The sequence below is a fragment of the Protopterus annectens genome, chromosome 9.part0 (assembly GCF_019279795.1).
Source record: "Protopterus annectens isolate FY-2018-M chromosome 9.part0, PAN1.0, whole genome shotgun sequence".
Classification (NCBI taxonomy): domain Eukaryota; kingdom Metazoa; phylum Chordata; order Ceratodontiformes; family Protopteridae; genus Protopterus; species Protopterus annectens.
In genome coordinates, this window is record NC_056743.1 from 1,216,507,399 (window position 1) to 1,216,525,260 (window position 17,862).

The 17,862-nt window shown below is 36.1% G+C and overlaps 1 protein-coding gene across 1 annotated transcript in view; it reads right to left on the bottom strand.

Moving 5' to 3' along the window:
* Window positions 1-1,249: 1,249 nt before the first annotated feature.
* Window positions 1,250-17,862, bottom strand: part of LOC122810937 (chemokine-like receptor 1) — a 71,165-nt gene continuing 54,552 nt past the window's right edge. The window contains exon 2 of the mRNA XM_044082467.1: window positions 1,250-3,715. Within this exon, the coding sequence (XP_043938402.1) occupies window positions 2,568-3,659 (1,092 nt within the window). The 5' untranslated portion in view covers window positions 3,660-3,715 and the 3' untranslated portion in view covers window positions 1,250-2,567. The remainder of the gene's footprint in view (window positions 3,716-17,862) is intronic.

Consider the following 17,862-nt stretch of genomic DNA (forward strand, 5'->3'; position numbering starts at 1 on the left):
CTTTTCTTTGACCTCTAATATGATGGGTTCCTGACTGTGTGTGTGTGTGTGTGTGTGTGTGTGTGTGTGTGTGTGTGTGTGTGTGTGTGTGTGTGTGTGTGTGCCTGTCTGTCTGTATATGTGCATGAATGTGTATCTGTATATGTGTATGTTTATGTGCTAGTCTGTATGTCAGTGTGTGTGTGTGTGTGTGTGTGTGTGTGTGTGTGTGTGTGTGTGTGTGTGTGTGTGTGTGTGTGTGTGTGTGTGCATATGTACGTGTGTGTGTGTGTGTGTGTGTGTGTGTGTGTGTATGTGTGTGTCTGCGTGTGTCTGTGTGTCTGTGTGTGTACACATGTGCATGTGTGTGCATGTGTGTCTGTGTAAGGGGGTGCCTATGCTACCACTATGCATGGCTGGAGAACACTAATGTAGTCAGGTATGACAATGCAGTGTTTGCTTTACAGGCATGGTAATGAGCCACTAATGAGGTGCGTATCTGTGTAACTTTACTATGTTTTCGAATCTGAGATTGTCACCGTTGTGCTAGCTGAGTAACCCTATTTGGCCAGTAAACATGGACGGAGAGAATCTCTCTGAATCAGTTAACCCTCAATGGCCAGTTAGCATGATGGAGAGAATCTCTCTGAATCATAGACATTGTGTGTTTCAAACTTCACAATATTTAACACAATGAACTCATAATAATTACTTTTTAACACTGAATCGCAAACAAGTGAATTATCACTGAAGATTCAAACTCTGATCTACCCCTCTCCCTGCAATAATATGCCTTCACATTTCTTTTGCCCCCATGCTAGATATATAAAACAAGAACATGTTCAAATTTAATCATATCTTATGTTTAAGGAATTTTAGCCTTAATTTTTAACTGATTTATCCCTTTTTTATAATCATATTTATTTTATGAAACATACCTTATTATGCTCAGTTTTATATGTTTAGTAAGTTTTTCATCTTCTATTTTATATAATATGTCTGGTTAATTTTTTTTTTCCCACTAGGCTCATCTGTTTTTTTGTAACATTTCTTTTCTAGATTTTCATAGGATAATACGTTCTTTATCAAATCAAATAATGATTTACTGACTATATCCCAAGCTTCAAACCAGGGTTTGTTGCAGTACACAAACAATTCCAAAAGGAAAAAACACATCTTTACTCCTCCAGTGAGCCTAACTAAGAACTGGCAGCTGTAGTGTTAAATGCTGAAGATAAATACAAGCACAGCAAAACACTTATGACACTGCTTTAACCATAAATTAAGCAAAGTTTATTCACAAAGTACAAAATCTTAATGCTTTCGCCTTGCTATATTTTATACGTTAACATTTTTTTACTGTTTCTCACTGTTGTAGGATTTATTATGGTATTTTAACATTGTTTTGTTACATTGTCTTTTTAAATGGAAGGCAAGTCAAATGCAACTGCATTCCAGGTTGGTCACATGTTTTTTTAAAGTTATGTAAGCCTCTATTAAGGCTAGTTCTTTTATCTCTGATGATGCCTTCTTTAGCAAGGCGATGTGTTCTTACTCCTCTAAGCTAACTTATATATCATATCCCATGCCAGGTAAAATGCACTGTTTCTTTTAACTGAAGAAAAATAAGCTATTGTATTAGGATCACATCTCCAGCACTCATAACAAGTGGTATAACTGCTCTTACGCTCTAGTACACTGAATTCACCTCTCAAGTATATCTTCAGATAACAGTGCACTTTAAAAAAGTTCCACAACAGTTAGTATCCCAGTTTGTTTGTTTGTTTGAATTTCGTCTTTTCCCAGTTAGGGGTCGCCAGCAGAACTCCAGTCAGCTAATGATTGGCAGTAGATTTTTTATGGTGACGAGTATCACAGTTACAACAATTAGAACATAATTCTCCATGAAATGATAATGTTTATAACAATTTGCAGTATCATAATCCCCATGTGAGCAAAGCCTACATATGTTGTTGTTGTATTCCTGCTTAAAAAAGAAGTCTAATGGATATTTTCCCTGTTCCACCTGAAAGACTTACTCTTAAGATAGGCTGTCCATATTGCTAGTGAAAATGTTGCCAAAGATGTGTGCCTCCATTAAATTCTTTTAACAGCATGAACAAGCATTACAGATCTGTAAGAAGTTAAATGCATGTTCTGAACTGTACAATTTTCCAATGAAAGTATACATCACTGTCATGATAAGTGTCAGATTTATTCAATATCACATCATTTCAGACTGTATTAATGAATGTTATGCAGTGTAACTATTAAAGTATAAAAAAGATGGACAGTGTTTAAAAAATGCCTAAACTGAACTTTAAGAAACTGATAACTGATGAGTTACTAGGAAAGAATTATCTCTGATCCCTCAGACAACTGATAGGCAGTCAACATTTGTTTCATTATTGAATGCGGATGAAATGTTGATTAAACCAAAGCAAAGATACATCCTAGTAACAGACTGAGACTGTGGAGTAAGCTGAAAGCCGCTGTTGTTTAAAACAGTTCAGCACTGTGCTCATCAGAAGCCAGTGGCTTATGCTGCCCATTCACAACACACCACCTAACAAGCATTATTTAAAAGTTCAAAGGTCAGGAACATGCACTGCAGACAAGGGCTGGTCTTGCGGGACTGTGGCTTGGGCTTTCCTCCTACTCCAAAGTTGAGTAGGACGCTTACGGATGGATATAGTGGATGACACTTCATCTTCAAATGCTTTCTGAAAAGTGGCAGTTAATGTTTGGAACAGTTTCTTTTTAAAGCCTTCCCCAAAGAAAACATAGAGGATGGGGTTGATGCAGCTGCTGGTATAAGCAAAGGTGTAGACCACTGGATAACCAATGTAAACCACTGGATGGTAGCTGCAAGCAGGGCTAGAGAAATGGACTATGTAGATGAGGTTGAAGACATGGTAAGGTGTCCAGCAGATGAAGAAGGCCACCACAGTTGCTATGGTAATCTTATACACCTTACTAATTTTTTTCAGTTGCATCTTGTGAACTTTCATACTCAGTATAGTATAGGTGCTAATTAGAACAATACTAGGAATGAGGTAACCCAAGACAAAACGTGTTATCACCATGATCCTTTCTCTGTTTATCTTCTGTGCTCCCACATCTTCATTGCCCAGTGTAGATGATCTATAGTTGATATAACAAATAGTCTTGTTTATATCTACAATCTGGATAAATGGAATATAGGGTGTACTTAAGGCAAAAGATATCAACCAAATAGCAATGATTCCTACAAGCGATGTATGTTGTGGACGCTTGTTGCGATGCCAGATTGGTAATGTAACCAAGAAGCATCTGTCCAAGCTGATGGCGGTTAAGAACAAGACACTGGCATACATGTTAAAAAAGGCCACAAAGAAGTCAAGTTTGCAGAGGAACTCTCCAAAGGGCCAGTGAAACACTAAGGCTGCATAGATGATTCTGAATGGCACCATCACTGTGTAAATGAAGTCTGCCACTGAAAGGTTGAGAAACCAAACAGTGATCTCTGTCCGCTTGACATGCCGGCTTAGCATCCAGATCACCACTCCATTACCAGCAACACCCAAAAGGAATATGAGGCTACTGCCTAATATGAAGATCCAGGTTGAGATCTTTACACCATGTTGAAATTCAGGATTAGTTGTGCAGCTTTCATTTACTTCTGACTCCAAACCTAGCATGGTCTGCTGAGCAAGGCTGGCAGGAAAAATACTTCAGGTCCAAACTGTCTCCACACCTGGAAGGGAAAATGCAACAACATAATTATACATCGTCACACCTCCTAGGTTCAGAGTGTCTCTATTATAACACAGGTTTTCACTGCTGACATTCAATAAAGACTAGTGCCACCAGCAAGTTGTATTATGATCTCAAATGCCTATTACTGTATCTATTTAAAAAAGCCTTTAAGGAAAGTAGTCAGCTGCCATTGTGTATCTGGATAATGGCGTGCAGTGATTGTACTGAAAATGTATATCTTTGCTGTTTTGTGCTATTGCTAGGATCCATAAAGTATGCAATAAAAGTAAATCAAGCGTTTCAAATAAAACAAGCCTTGGTATATTTAAGTAAGTTGTCCATGTTTAAGAAGAGCAGATTTATTTATTGTGGTTGTTTAAAGGTAGGTTGGCTGGGCCTTAGGTATCCATTTTCATCCAAAACGTTGTTGCAAATTAGTGATAAGCATCAAATGGCTGACAGAACAGTAAAACATATAGTATCACATCAGTAGCGGTTACTCTTCAACAACAGTTATTACAGTTGTAAGTAGCAATAACGCAAATTGTACGCTTTCAATTTTACACAGATTTACTCTCTTGTAAGTTTAAGAATCTACCACCGTCTGTGTTTCCTTAATTAAAATAATCAAGTATGCGACAAGGATTTCCAGCTGTCTTTCATCAGTAATTGTAATTGAAAACATTTTTGTGTATTAGTTGTCTTACACATAGGTAACTTATCTGCTAAGAGATTTAAAAACTGTTATAGAAAACATTTCCTTTCTTTTTGATAAGTTGATAAGTGCAAACCTGAAATAATACACTTCTGACTCAAGACTTCCACTTATTTAAAATAATTTACCCACCATCAAGTGTCCATAACTGGCATCTCTGAAATCACTCCTCTGACCTTCATATCTGAATTTCAAATAAACAATACAACCAGGCAATGTCCTATAACTATATATATATATATATATATATATATATATATATATGTGTGTGTGTGTGTGTGTGTGTGTGTGTCTATAAATAGGTACAGTAATACTGCCAGACCCTTAATTGGGTTCACAGCTTTTCTGCCTATACTGTTTGGTCAACAGGGAGTCTTAGTGGCAGTGCTCGTGCTGTGAAATCACTGTAATAGTGGGTGGGGTATATGCCATTTCACTGCTATTGTGGGATCTCAAACTTGGTGTATATATATATATATATATATATATATATATATATATATATATATATATATATATACACACACACACATATGTGTGTGTGTGTGTGTGTGTGTGTGTGTGTGTGTGTGTGTGTGTGTGTGTGTGTGTATATGTATATATATAATATATATATATATATATATATATATATATATATATATATATATATATATGCATACTTTACAGTAAATGCATAGCAGTGGATGTCAGTGATTAATGGTATTATGATGAGATTTACAAATAATTCATTTTTTTCTTTAGATAGCTGGTGTTGAATGTGGAGAGGAGTTTTGTCTGGGCTTGGAAACAATTTGCAGATATTTTGTGTGTATATTTTGAAAGATGGGGGAGTCAGATCAAATCCCTAAATATTTATAAAATTGGGTATGCTATTACTCAAGGGTGAAGGAACACTGGAAATGTTAACATGGGTCAGCCATTCTTGCATTCATAAAAGCATGCAATTTTGTTTTTCAGGAATTTATGTTAAGACTTAGTATTTGCATCTAGTTTTTCAGGATGGTCAATTTTTTAGTAGTCTTTCTTATATGAATTAGTCCTGACTAAAGATCCAAAACACCATGTTGTCTGCAAAAAAAAATAATAAATAAAATCTGTTGACAGTGTATTCTAACCTCTTTTAAAAACAAATAAAAAAGACCAGTGCATAATCTTGATTTTAAACCCTGAATTCAGATCAACTTAGGCTTTAATTATTCATAGAAAAGATGGGTAACTATGAAAGTACATACAAGTAATACAGTTATGAAATTAGATATTTAACAAGCATGGTGGTTGAACTTATGACTTCAGTGTGGATTTGCTAAAGCATTAAGGTCATAAAAGTGTCTATTAGGGTAAATTAAAATGAACTGTTCAGTTGCTGATGCCCCAGGGATCACTGGACTTATGTTGATGTAATTCTCACACAGGGTAATTGGCTGGGCTTGGAATGGCCCTTAGGGGCAGTTAGTCAGGTACTAATTTAAGGCTTTACTGGAAAAGCTCACCCAGAATCTGCTGCAACTTGCAGTTAGGGAAAGGTTAGTTTTCTTTTGCATTCTTGTATTTTATATTAATTTATTACCTTCCTCTATTTTGTATGTTGTGATTTGTCTTCTTTACACTATGTTTTACTTGAATTCTACTTTTAATTGCATATTAAAACTAGGAAAGAGATCACAACTCTGTCTCTTGTGAGTCACACAGAATTTTTTCCCATCCTACCACCCTGGTGCTGTTGTTTTTTAAACTCAACTGTCTTTCTAGTTGCCTGCCCCTTTTATTAATTTGACCACATATTTCTTTCCTGCTCCCCTTTCATTGGCTGTTGTGAGTAAGCAAAAAATTATCATTTTGCAAAATCACTCCCCTTCAACTATTTAAATTTATTGTCCATCCCACTTTATTCTATAGAACAAGAATACAAAATGCCCACTCCCTTTCAATCTATCTTTCTCTTTTAAAATTAGTGGCTCTCCACTTAGACAGCTAAAGCTTAAGTTACCCCCTCTTTCACATCTAACTACTTAGTGCACACTGTGGTGCTTAGGATATTGACCATCTTTTTCCATCTTATCTTTAACATCTGCAACATCTATTACAAGACCACCAATTATTGAAGAGCCCACATTCTGCCTATCAGTAGTCATCTTGGGATTAATGCTTCTGTTTTCTCCTGGTGAGAAAAGGGGTACAGGGATGGACATTTTTTTCCTGGAGACTGCTGATCACCGGAAAGCCTATTAACTGCTTCATAGGCAACAGCTTGGAATTTGTGCTTATATTCTGCTCCAGGTGACAGAAGGAGCAGAATGCATTGATTCCTGACTGTTTATGGTTAGGAAGTGAGTGTCTGTGTTTGATGTTCCTGATTGGTCTGGTTGCAATTCAAGGCATCTACTAGGAAAAGGCTACAACAAGCTTACAGAGCCTTGCAACATCTGGGACAAGACTGTGGATCAACAAACAGGCTGTGACCTGCTTATCATCTTGGAAATGATGCTAATGTTTTGCTTCTGGTGTGAGAAGATGCAAAGGAGCATTGTATTCCAGCAGAGTAAAGTTGTGGTCAGACCAACAATAGTAGTATCCAGGCAGTAGCCATTCATGCGATGCGCCCTTTTCATCATTCTTGACAATCTAAGTCTTTTTTTTCAGTAAGTACTGCTTGATTTGTTTTTAACTTCAGAATATCTGTCTAAATACTTCATCCTTAAATTTTCAGGGTCTACTTATTAGTTTCCCCTCAAGTGTTTGTAAGTGCCCTGTATAGACACAGATACTTTGAGTGTAATTTTTCCTGTAAAAGCATGATTGAAATTTCACCAATACCTAGTTGCACACAGTGCAGTAACAAGCACTGTCCCCAGAGTTGCAAACCAGATACTACTGACATTACTTTATATTCTCACTCCAACTGTTTAGTCAATAAAAAGGCTCTGTTGCCATGGGTATGAACTTTCCCACTATCTCCCAATACCAGCTTGGTGGATATGGGCATCCTAAGGCAATGTAGAAATGAATGAATGGGTGTCATCCATGGTAGTCACTCATAAGAAAGGCTCAGATGAAATCAGAATGTCCATTGTTCCTAAAGATTTGAACTAAGCATTAAAAAGGTCATATCATCCAATGCGCACAGTTGAGGACGTTGTAGTTCTAATACTAAATGCCACTGTATTTTCTGTTTTGGATGAAAAGAGTTCATTTTGGCAAGTGATGCTTGATCGCAAATCCTTATTTCTAACTACTTTTGGTACTCCATTTGGCAGATATAGATTCCTAAGGATGCCATTTGGAATAAATTCTGCAAGTGAAGTCTTTCAGCATGCAATGGAACACATTTGTTCAAGTTATCCTTGTGCCATAATAGTAGACAATCCATTAGTTGGATGCAATGGTGAAGCAGAGCATAACAGAAACAAGAAAGTTCTAGACAGAGCATGTGATGTAAACTTGAAGCTAATTCCTTTGAAGTGCAAATTCAGATTTCCAGAAGTTATGTACATAAGTCATTTAAAGTACAGGCTTAACAGCTGACCCAAATAAATTGTTATTTTAGAGGTGTCAGCGCCAGATAATGTGCAAGGTTTATAGTGTTTTCTGGGCATGGTCAACGATTTAGGCAAATTTATGCCAGACTTCAATGAGTTGACAGCACCTTTGAGAGAGCTAACATACAAAAATGTTGTATGGTCATGGTTGGAACATCATCAGAAGGCGTTTGATGACCTTAAGCAGAAAATTGACACCCTACCTATGTTAAGATACTATGATGTGAATAAACCAGTTATTTCCTGTGTTGCTTCAAATGTTGATCTTTGTGCAGTTATTTTTCAAGAGGGCAGACCAGTAGCCTATGCATCTAGGAGACTTACTCAAATTGAGATACATTCTGCTCAAATTGAGAGTGTATGGCGATAGTTTTCACATGTTCCAAGTTTCATGATTATATTTATGGTGGAACTATCCAGATTGAAAGTGATCATCAACCTCTGGTTACCATTCTAAAGAAGCATATGCATTCTGCTCCAGTGAGATTACAAAGAATGATGCTCAAATTACAAAAGTGCAATTTCAACATGGTCTACACTAAAGGCAAATTGCTCTATTTGGCTAATACCTTATCTAGATCACCTAGAAGTACAACAGAACAACTTCATGCTGAAACTTTTGACTTTGATGTAATGTCAGTGCATAATTTTTCTACCACTAGACTTGATGAGTTGAGAGATCACACAACTGATCCAATTTCAGAAAAGCATAATCATTACATCAATGTCAGATGGCCGTCAAAGCAATCTAGTGTACCACCTGAGGTGTGATCGTATTTTCCTTGCAGAGATGAATTGTTGATGGAAGATGGCATTATTTTCAAAGGTCCTAAAATTGTTGTTCCTGCTTCCTTACAGCAAGACTATATTCAGATTTTGCATCGTGGTCACCCAAGTTTATTATCCACTATGAGAAGGGCAAGAGAACTAGCATTTTGGCCTTGCTTATCAAAAGACATTGATAGAGTTCTTTCTTCTTGTTCAGTATGTAATAATACCAGAGCGCATTTGCAAAGAGAACTGCTTCAGCTAAATTCAATACCTGAACTACCTTGCTCTACTGTAGCAACTGATATTTTTGAGTGGAACAATCAACACTACTTGGTTTTAGTAGACTTTTACTTGAACTCTTTTGAGATTGATCTGCTACCAAACGTAAAATCAACAGCCGTTATTACTAAATTGAAACATCATTTCTCAGTTCATGGTAGTCCACACAAACTTTATTCTGACAATGATACTCAATTTACTAGTCAGTTGCTTCAGAAATTTGCAAAAGATGGGACTTTGTACATGTCACTAGTAGTCCTGAATATCCTCAATCCAATGGTCTAGCTGGGCGAGCAGTACAGAGTGCAAAGCAATTACTTGAAAAGTCAAAGTGTGACAATACTGATGTATTCTTGAATTTACTTAATCTCAGAAACATACCCATTGATGATATTCTTGACTCACATGCTCAAAGACTACTTTCCAGAAAAACTAGGAGTATGCTACCTATTTCATCAAGTTTGTTGCAGCCTAATTCTAAAAACAATAAAACCAGAAGCGTAATATTCTGAAATCTAGTTACAACAGATAGAGCAAATTAATTAATTCATTGAGGGAAGAAGAGACGGTATGAATTAAGACAACAAAAAGTTTTGATCGAATAGGACAGATTATAGGCATCTGTGCCGAGCCAAGATCCTATTTGGTAAGCTCTGATGGTGTGGAGTATAGGAGGAATCACAAACATTTTCTTCCTGTACCGGAATCATCATCATTGCAATCACAGCATTGTATCTGTGCTGCAAACTCTAAGTCAAAGAATGAGTCAGACATTGTTTCAAGACCAGAATGTGTTTAAAAGTCTGATTCTGTTCCAGAAAGTAATTTGAACATTCATGTGAATGGTCAGCCATTTTGCAGAGACTGTCCCAGTTGCTAAATCTGATTCCCAATGTTATGTCACATGATATGGACGAGTTTCTAAGCCTAGTGTGAAATACACAGTAACATGGACTTGACTGTATGTCTATATATATCTATATATATATATATATATATATATCTATATCTATATATATATATATATATATATATATATATATATATATATATATATATATATGGGTTCATGTCAGACGGTCGACAAGTCATAACATCGACATTACCATGTTCAAGACGAAATGAATGACAAGTCAGATGAACGACAGTTGAAATTACCGACTTTCACTTCTTCGACAACTGAAAATGATTATGAAGGACATCCTTGTGTGACCTGCACACCAGCTTTAAACTGAGTACATTATAGCACTTACAAACGGTTGCTTTTCAATCTGTAATGCTTACTTAATGTCCTGGTGAGTTACCGTTTGTAGGAAGTGTTTTGTGTTTACGTTATACGGCGAAGTGCTAACATAACCATAGTGCATTGCATAGCGCACTGTTGTCGGACTCTTCATTTTCAGTTGTCGAAGAAGTGAAAGTCGGTAATTTCAACTGTCGTTCATATGACTTGTCGTTCATTCCATCTCAAACATGGTAATGTCGATGTTATGACTTGTCGACCGTCTGACATGAACCCATATATATATATATATATATATATATATATATATATATATATGTGTGTGTGTGTGTGTGTGTGTGTGTGTGTGTGCTATGTCTTTAAGAAGTATGCGAGGCTATGCATGCACGTATAAATTCCAGACACATGCAGTCCCTAGTTCCACTTTGTAGAAGCAGCCAGAGAGTGAGCATGTATGATTGCAGTAGTTAGTTTGTATATAATGAAAAAGCAGCAAACCAAAGACCAGGAAGGAACCGGACCACAAAACATATAAGCTTTTGTTTGTTTAATAAAACACCATGAACTTCATCAGAATAAATACAAAAACTTGAAACCACCCTTTGAATACTTGTCATGTGCAAAAAATCATCCAATAACAAAATGCTTCAAATAAATTAAATAGCCACTCTGATGTCATGAAAATTTAAAAATACTCTACAAAATTTTTTAACATTGCATATGTATAAAAACATGAAAAAAAAAAAATATATATATATATATAATAGTCAACAATAACAAACTACTACACAGTGTTTCATCAAATAATGCCCATTTTGTGAATAACTTGGCTGACTACATCAAAGTCTTTGTAACGGAAGAAAACACTTGATGTTAATAGTTTCATTTAGTCCTGGTGGGTAATCTGCTCTTAAAGCTATCTGCCATTTAGTTTCCCTACATTTTAATAAAGCTTTAAAATTACCCACCAAAGGACCACAAACTACGTTGTCTAAAACAAAGAATATAAATTTCTTAAAATTGGTACATAATAAAACATGTCGTGCCAGTGCATTATTCCTGTCTTTGTTTCTGACTGCCAACACATGTTCAAAATCCTTCTACTTAGTAACCTGATGGTCTTGCCAACATAAAAACTGGTACAATAATTACATAATACAAGATAAATAATATCAACAGAATCACTTGTAAACCTGCCCTTTGCCCAAATAACTTTCTTAAAATGTTTCAACTCAACAAAACCTGAATTGGCTATGTATCTACATTGCCTGCAATGACCAGAAGCAAAAGTTCCACAGAGTCATTTACCCCATTGTGTGATGTATTAGAAGTACTTTCAAGTATACTTCTTATGCTACATATCTTTTTATAAGTGAACCCGGGACTTTCACCAATTCAGAATGTTCAAGCAACACCTTCCAATTTTCCTTAACAACACGCCTAATAATGTCCATTCCATTTGAAATGGGCAATGGGAAGGCAAGCTCAAACACCTTGTTGTTTTGATTCACCCTACTTGCTACACTGAAAATGCCTCTCAAAATGGTGCTAGGTAAATTATCTCTGAGAGTTATAACTTCAGCAACAATGTTACGTAACCAAAACAACTCATATGTCCTGGCTGTAAAAAATCCAGTCAGTTTGTTAGCCTCACCATCAAAAACAGAATCTTCACTGGTCAAACGACTGAACCTTATAAGTTGTCCCTTGACAACCCCTCTTTTCATATGTTGGGGGTGAGGACTGTCCCTGTGCAGGTGCTGACTGACAAAGGTAGATTTCCTGTGGATACCAGTACTGAAACTAAAACTGTCATCAAGTAGTTCCAAATGAATATCCAGGAAGTTTATTGTTTTCCTAAACCGTCCCAAGGTAAAGTTCAAAAAACTGGTTGAACAATTCAGGTCTTGTAAGAATAGCTGGAAACTGTCAAGGTTCCCTTGCCACAAAAAAAAAAAAAATCAATGTAACGCCTGTAAAATAAAATCTTCTTAGCCAAAGGATGTGTCACAAGAAATTTCATCTCCCACATAGCCATAACTAGATTAGCAAAAGAGGGAGCCACTCTAGAACCCATGGCCACACCAGAGATTTGTTGAAAAATACTAGTTCCAAACTTAAAACTTAATTTCCAAAATCATTTCCATCAAGGCACACAAAGTGTTGATCTTAACATTGTCAAAGTCAGTATAACCAGTTAAATACTCCCTAAATAAATAAATTCCAACTTCTTGATCTATATTTGTATAAAGGGAAGTGACATCAAGTGTTACAAAAATATACTTGACATATCAAAATTTTCCAAATTTCAAAATTGTATCTAACCAAATAGAAACTGGTTCAGTCTTAGAGTATGCTGCTGACACTATAGGTCTAAAGGGGGGGGGGGGGCAGTTCTGCATTTGTGGACTTTAGGAATGCCAAAAAGAACTGCTAACTTTGGATGTTCAACGTGTCAAAACATATACTGTGTCCGATATTACCTTGACAAAATAAATGAAATAATAAAGTATCAATACACTTGAAACACAATAAAACTTCATTTATATTGACCTGTTTGTAGTTTCTATAGTCACTCAAAGGTTGCAGCATAGCATTTTTATAGTCCACAGTATGCATAATGACTAGGACTGGACCCTTATCTGCCTTCATTACTCTCAGATTGTTGTTGGTAGCTAAGTTAATTAATGCTTTCCTCTCTCCCTGAGTAAGATTATCAGTACTGTGGGACCATCTACTAATGTCCCTGAAATGCTGTTCACATAGTGTACCAAAAACTTGTAAGGAAGAGCATAAGGCAGGACTATAAGTACTTCTACATTTACATTATTCTGTGGGTAAAACAGAGGTGGACAAACCATTAAAAATGAACTTCAAATTCAACATTCTTAAGTAGAACTTAAAATCCACAAACAAATTTACTACATTCACTTTGTTGGAAGGAATAAATGTAAAGCCATGTTGTAACATCTTGTAGGTGTCATCTGTTAAGTTAACATCATACAAATTTAAAATGTTTATATAAAAATGTAAGTTCTTTTTTTTGCTGTTTCTGTTCCTGTTGTTCCCTTTCTTGCCTCATTCTTTCTTGTGTGTAGCCTGAACTTCTTTCGACCACTTCGGGATTCTCTGCACCCCTGATTTGTCCACCAAAAAGGTCTATTCAATGTGTACACAACAGCATCAACATTGGGAGAATTATTAACAACATTCATGTTGCAAGCATCGCACTGACTAGAAACAGAAGTAGAAGCAACTGCCTCTGTAAGACCATTAGTATTATCAAATGCACCAGTTGGTTTCACAGTTTGTACTGATGCTAAACGTTTAGGTAAAGGATAGACAGTCTTGTCTTTATAGGCAGCCAAGTCCCTCTTCAGTTTTCTTTGTTTCCTATTAATAATGGTCGCCCTCTGCCTATCTACTTTGATGGAAATACCTTCATATAAAGTAGAAAAGTGCTGGAAACATCTGGACCCCCTAACTTTCATGTCCAGAGTTTCCATGTCAGTTTTTAAGTTAGTAATATTACATTTGTAATGGGCGACCAACATTTTCATCAGGGCAACACCAGTACCATTAAAAAGTTCAGTCAACTGCTGGTACAAAGTGTCCTCTTGTTGAACACAGGAAATTTAAATAATCTTAAGCCATGAGGTACACTGCAGAGTCTTACACATTCTTCTAGATAAGCCACTTCTAACTGCAAAGAAATAATTTTAAGGAAAGGCTTTCTAAAGAAAATGTGTCATTTTTGCAAATGTTACAGTCATCAGAGCAGCTACTTTCAATAGTGACACTTACTTGTATTTCATGACTGTCCAATTTGAAGGGGTTTTCAAACTCACTAAAAAACATGAGAAACCACATCTTTATGTGAAATTGTGCTAGCTGAAGTCCCACCAGCACAATTAGGATGAGAAACACCATCACTGGATCCACTGAATGAAGAAACACCTCCATCTTTGTTAACCCCAGCCAACTGACTGAGGGATTGTTGTACTGAAGTCAGCACGCTACTAGCAATACTGCTCTGTAGCTGAATTCCTCCTCCTTGGTTACCTTGACCACGAGAAAAGCCTTCACGGATAGCAGGAATAATGTTGTCCATGAAAGATTCGTTAGACACAAGGGATTTGTCTAACACTGAATTGGTGGTTAAGTTCAATAAACAGTCCTGTGTAAGTTCACTTTCTACCATAATGCTGCCCAAACACCTTCAAATTCAACCAAAAACTGCTAAACAACTCCAAAGAGCAAAGTAAAAATGAAAAAGCAGCAAACCAAAGACCAGGAAGGAACCAGACCACAAATCTTATAAGCTTTAGTTCGTTTAATAAAACACCACGAACTTCATCAGAATAAATACAAAAAATTGAAACCACCCTTTAAATACTTATGTGCAAAAAATCATCCAATGACAAAATGCTTCAAATAAATTATTTAAATAGCCACTGTGATGTCATGAAAATTTAAAAATACACTAGAAAATTTTTAACATTGTATATGTATAAAAACATGAAAAATATATATATATATATATAATAGTCAACAATAACAAACTACTACACAGTGTTTCATCAAATAAAGCCCATTTTGTGAACAACTTGTCTCACTACATCAAAGCCTTTGTAACTGAAGAAAACACTTGATGTTAATAGTTTCATTTAGTCCTGGAGGGTAATTTGCTCTTAAAGCTATCTGCCATTTAGTTTCCCTACATTCTAATAAAGCTTTAAAATTACCCACCAAAGGACCACAAACTACTTTGTCTAAAACAAAGAATGTAAATTTCTTAAAATTGTTACATAATAAAACATGCCGTGCCAGTGCATTATTCCTTTCTTTGTTAAAACATTTTGTAGTGTATTTTTAAATTTTCATGACATCACAGTGGCTATTTAAATAATTTATTTGAAGCATTTTGTCACTGGATGATTTTTTGCACATGACAAGTATTTAAAGGGTGGTTTCAAGTTTTTGTATTTATTCTGATGAAGTTCATGGTGTTTTATTAAATGAACGAACGCTTATATGTTTTGTGGTCTGGTTCCTTCCTGGTCTTTGGTTTGCTGCTTTTTCATTTTTAGTTTGTATATAAGTTAAGTAATCCAAATAGTGCCAGGCACCACTGAAACACAGTTCGCAAAGTTTATTCCAAAAATAACTTTAGATTACATGGAGGCTGTATAACAAACCACAGTATAAACGTTCTTAAAATCAGAACACCATATACGCGTTTTCGTCCTTGCAAATAGGACTTCATCAGACAAATTACATCAGTTGAATCACATTTAAATAACAAATTGAATAAAATTCATTGTTAATTATCCAATGAACTCTCTATTAAAATTCAAATAATCAAATCACTGTGGATGATACATGAATATTAATGCCTATCTTCTAAAGTGCAAAAGTGCTTATTGTGATTAAAATCATTAAAAATGTACCAATGTTATATACTTTCCTTGTTAAAAACTGTCATGAAATTTGATTTTATGAAGGTTATTAATAAAATGATTAAAACATTTGAATATTAAATATTAAATAATTAAATACTTTGATTAAAATTATATAAATGCATTGAAATTTCCTATATAGAGCCGGGTGTCTGGCAATGTATCTGTAGTGTATTGGCTCCCTCTAGTGTCCAAAATGAAAACTACATAATTTTAATCAAAGTATTTATTTATTTATTCAATATTTAATATTTAAATGTTTTAATCAATTTATTAATAACCTTCATAAAATTTAAATTTCATGACAGTTTTTAACAAGGAAAGCATATAACATTGGCACATCTTTAATGATTTTAATCACAATAAGCACTTTTGCACTTTAGGAAGATAGGCATTAATATTCATGTATCATCCACAGTGATTTGATTATTTGAATTTTAATAGAGAGAGTTCATTGGATAATTAACCTAATGAATTTTATTCAATTTGTTATTTAAATGTGATTCAACTGATGTAATTTGTCTGATGAAGTCCTATTTGCAAGGACGAAAACGCGTATATGGTGTTCTGATTTTAAGAGCGTTTATACTGTGGTTTGTTATACAGCCTCCATGTAATCTAAAGTTATTTTTGGAATAAACTTTGCGAACTGTGTTTCAACGGTCCCTGGCACTATTTGGATTACTTAATAGTTAAACAAAGTGCTACTCTGTTTTCTTGGTTGTATATAAGTTACTTAAGTCGTTGGGCCAGATTCATGAAGCCTCCGTGTAAGAGTTATAACTCTTACACGGAGGCTGCAGTGAAACTGTGTGATGTCAGCATGTCATGCATATGCATGAGGTGCATAAGGCATGCTGAATCACACTAGTAACTCTTACACGGTCCGTGTAAGAGAGTAGGGGGCGTGTCTGTAGGCTAAGCCCTGCAAGCGGACACGCCCCCGGAAGACTAGAATGGCTGAAAGTAAACAGCCACGAGAGAGGCCATGGAAATGTGCATAAACACACTACACAACACATGCCCCGATAGACCATCACTGTATAAAGTGAAGAGATGTAATAAAATTAAATTAAAACCTTTTTTTTTTTTAAAACCCCGTAAATGTTTGCTACTGTGTGCGCGGGTGTGCTACTAGCGCAATCACAGTTAGCAATCAGTGGAAAAGGATATAAGAACTAAATATGCAAAGTAAGCCAAGAAGTAATAGCTTAGCGGTAGAGTTGCCGGCCTAAGAGTAGGCAGGCAGGGTTCGAGCCCCCACAACAACCTTTTTTTTTTTTGTAAATAAGCACTAAAAAGCCCCCTGACAGTATTGTACACATGTAAATGTATTCCCTTTTGTAAAATGGAATGAAACGGAGCATATATTCTGAAGTAACACAATAACAAAAATAGTCAGAAATGTACTGATAGGTAAGCTGCTGTGAGACGGAGTGCCCATAGCTGAGTAGTGTTTAAAAAGCTGCAAACTGCGTGCCTGTTGCTAGGCATCGGTTTAACAGAGTGAAACTATTTGCAACTAGCTGTGCTTAGCTGAACATGTGTGCACTAGCCAATTAAGGTTTATCCCAGCGCACACCGTTTGTGCGGCGCTCCCACAAGCTAACTGCCAGTGCGCATGCGTTAGCTCCGTGCAAACGAGCGCAGACCTGGTTTTAAGTGCTTAAAAGTGCTTTTGGCATGTTTGATTGACAGGTCTCAACTCATTTCTGTCAGGAAAATCAAAAATCAGTTGCCAGATTCGAACCCAGGATACCATGCACTAGAGTCAAGGTACTAAACCACTAAGCCATGACAGCAATACCTAGAAATGCAGAAATAGCATATATATGGGATAAAATCCAGAATGGAGCATGATAAAGCATTTTCAGTGAAGTAGATACAATTCCAAAACGGCCAATCAGAGAAATGTGCGGGAAAATCGGCATATATAAGCCCCATAGGCGGAATACACAGCAGAAACGATTGTAGATCAGAGCTGCAGTCAGAATGAGTGGAGTAGGTGAGGGACGTTGCTTTTGAGCACAGCGTTGGGGCGTTGAGGAGTCCAGATACATGGTCTGGCTCCTTGTCCACCATCACGAGGCCCAACTCATGCAGGGCCAGGTCTCATGGGGAGCATATAGGGCAGAGGCA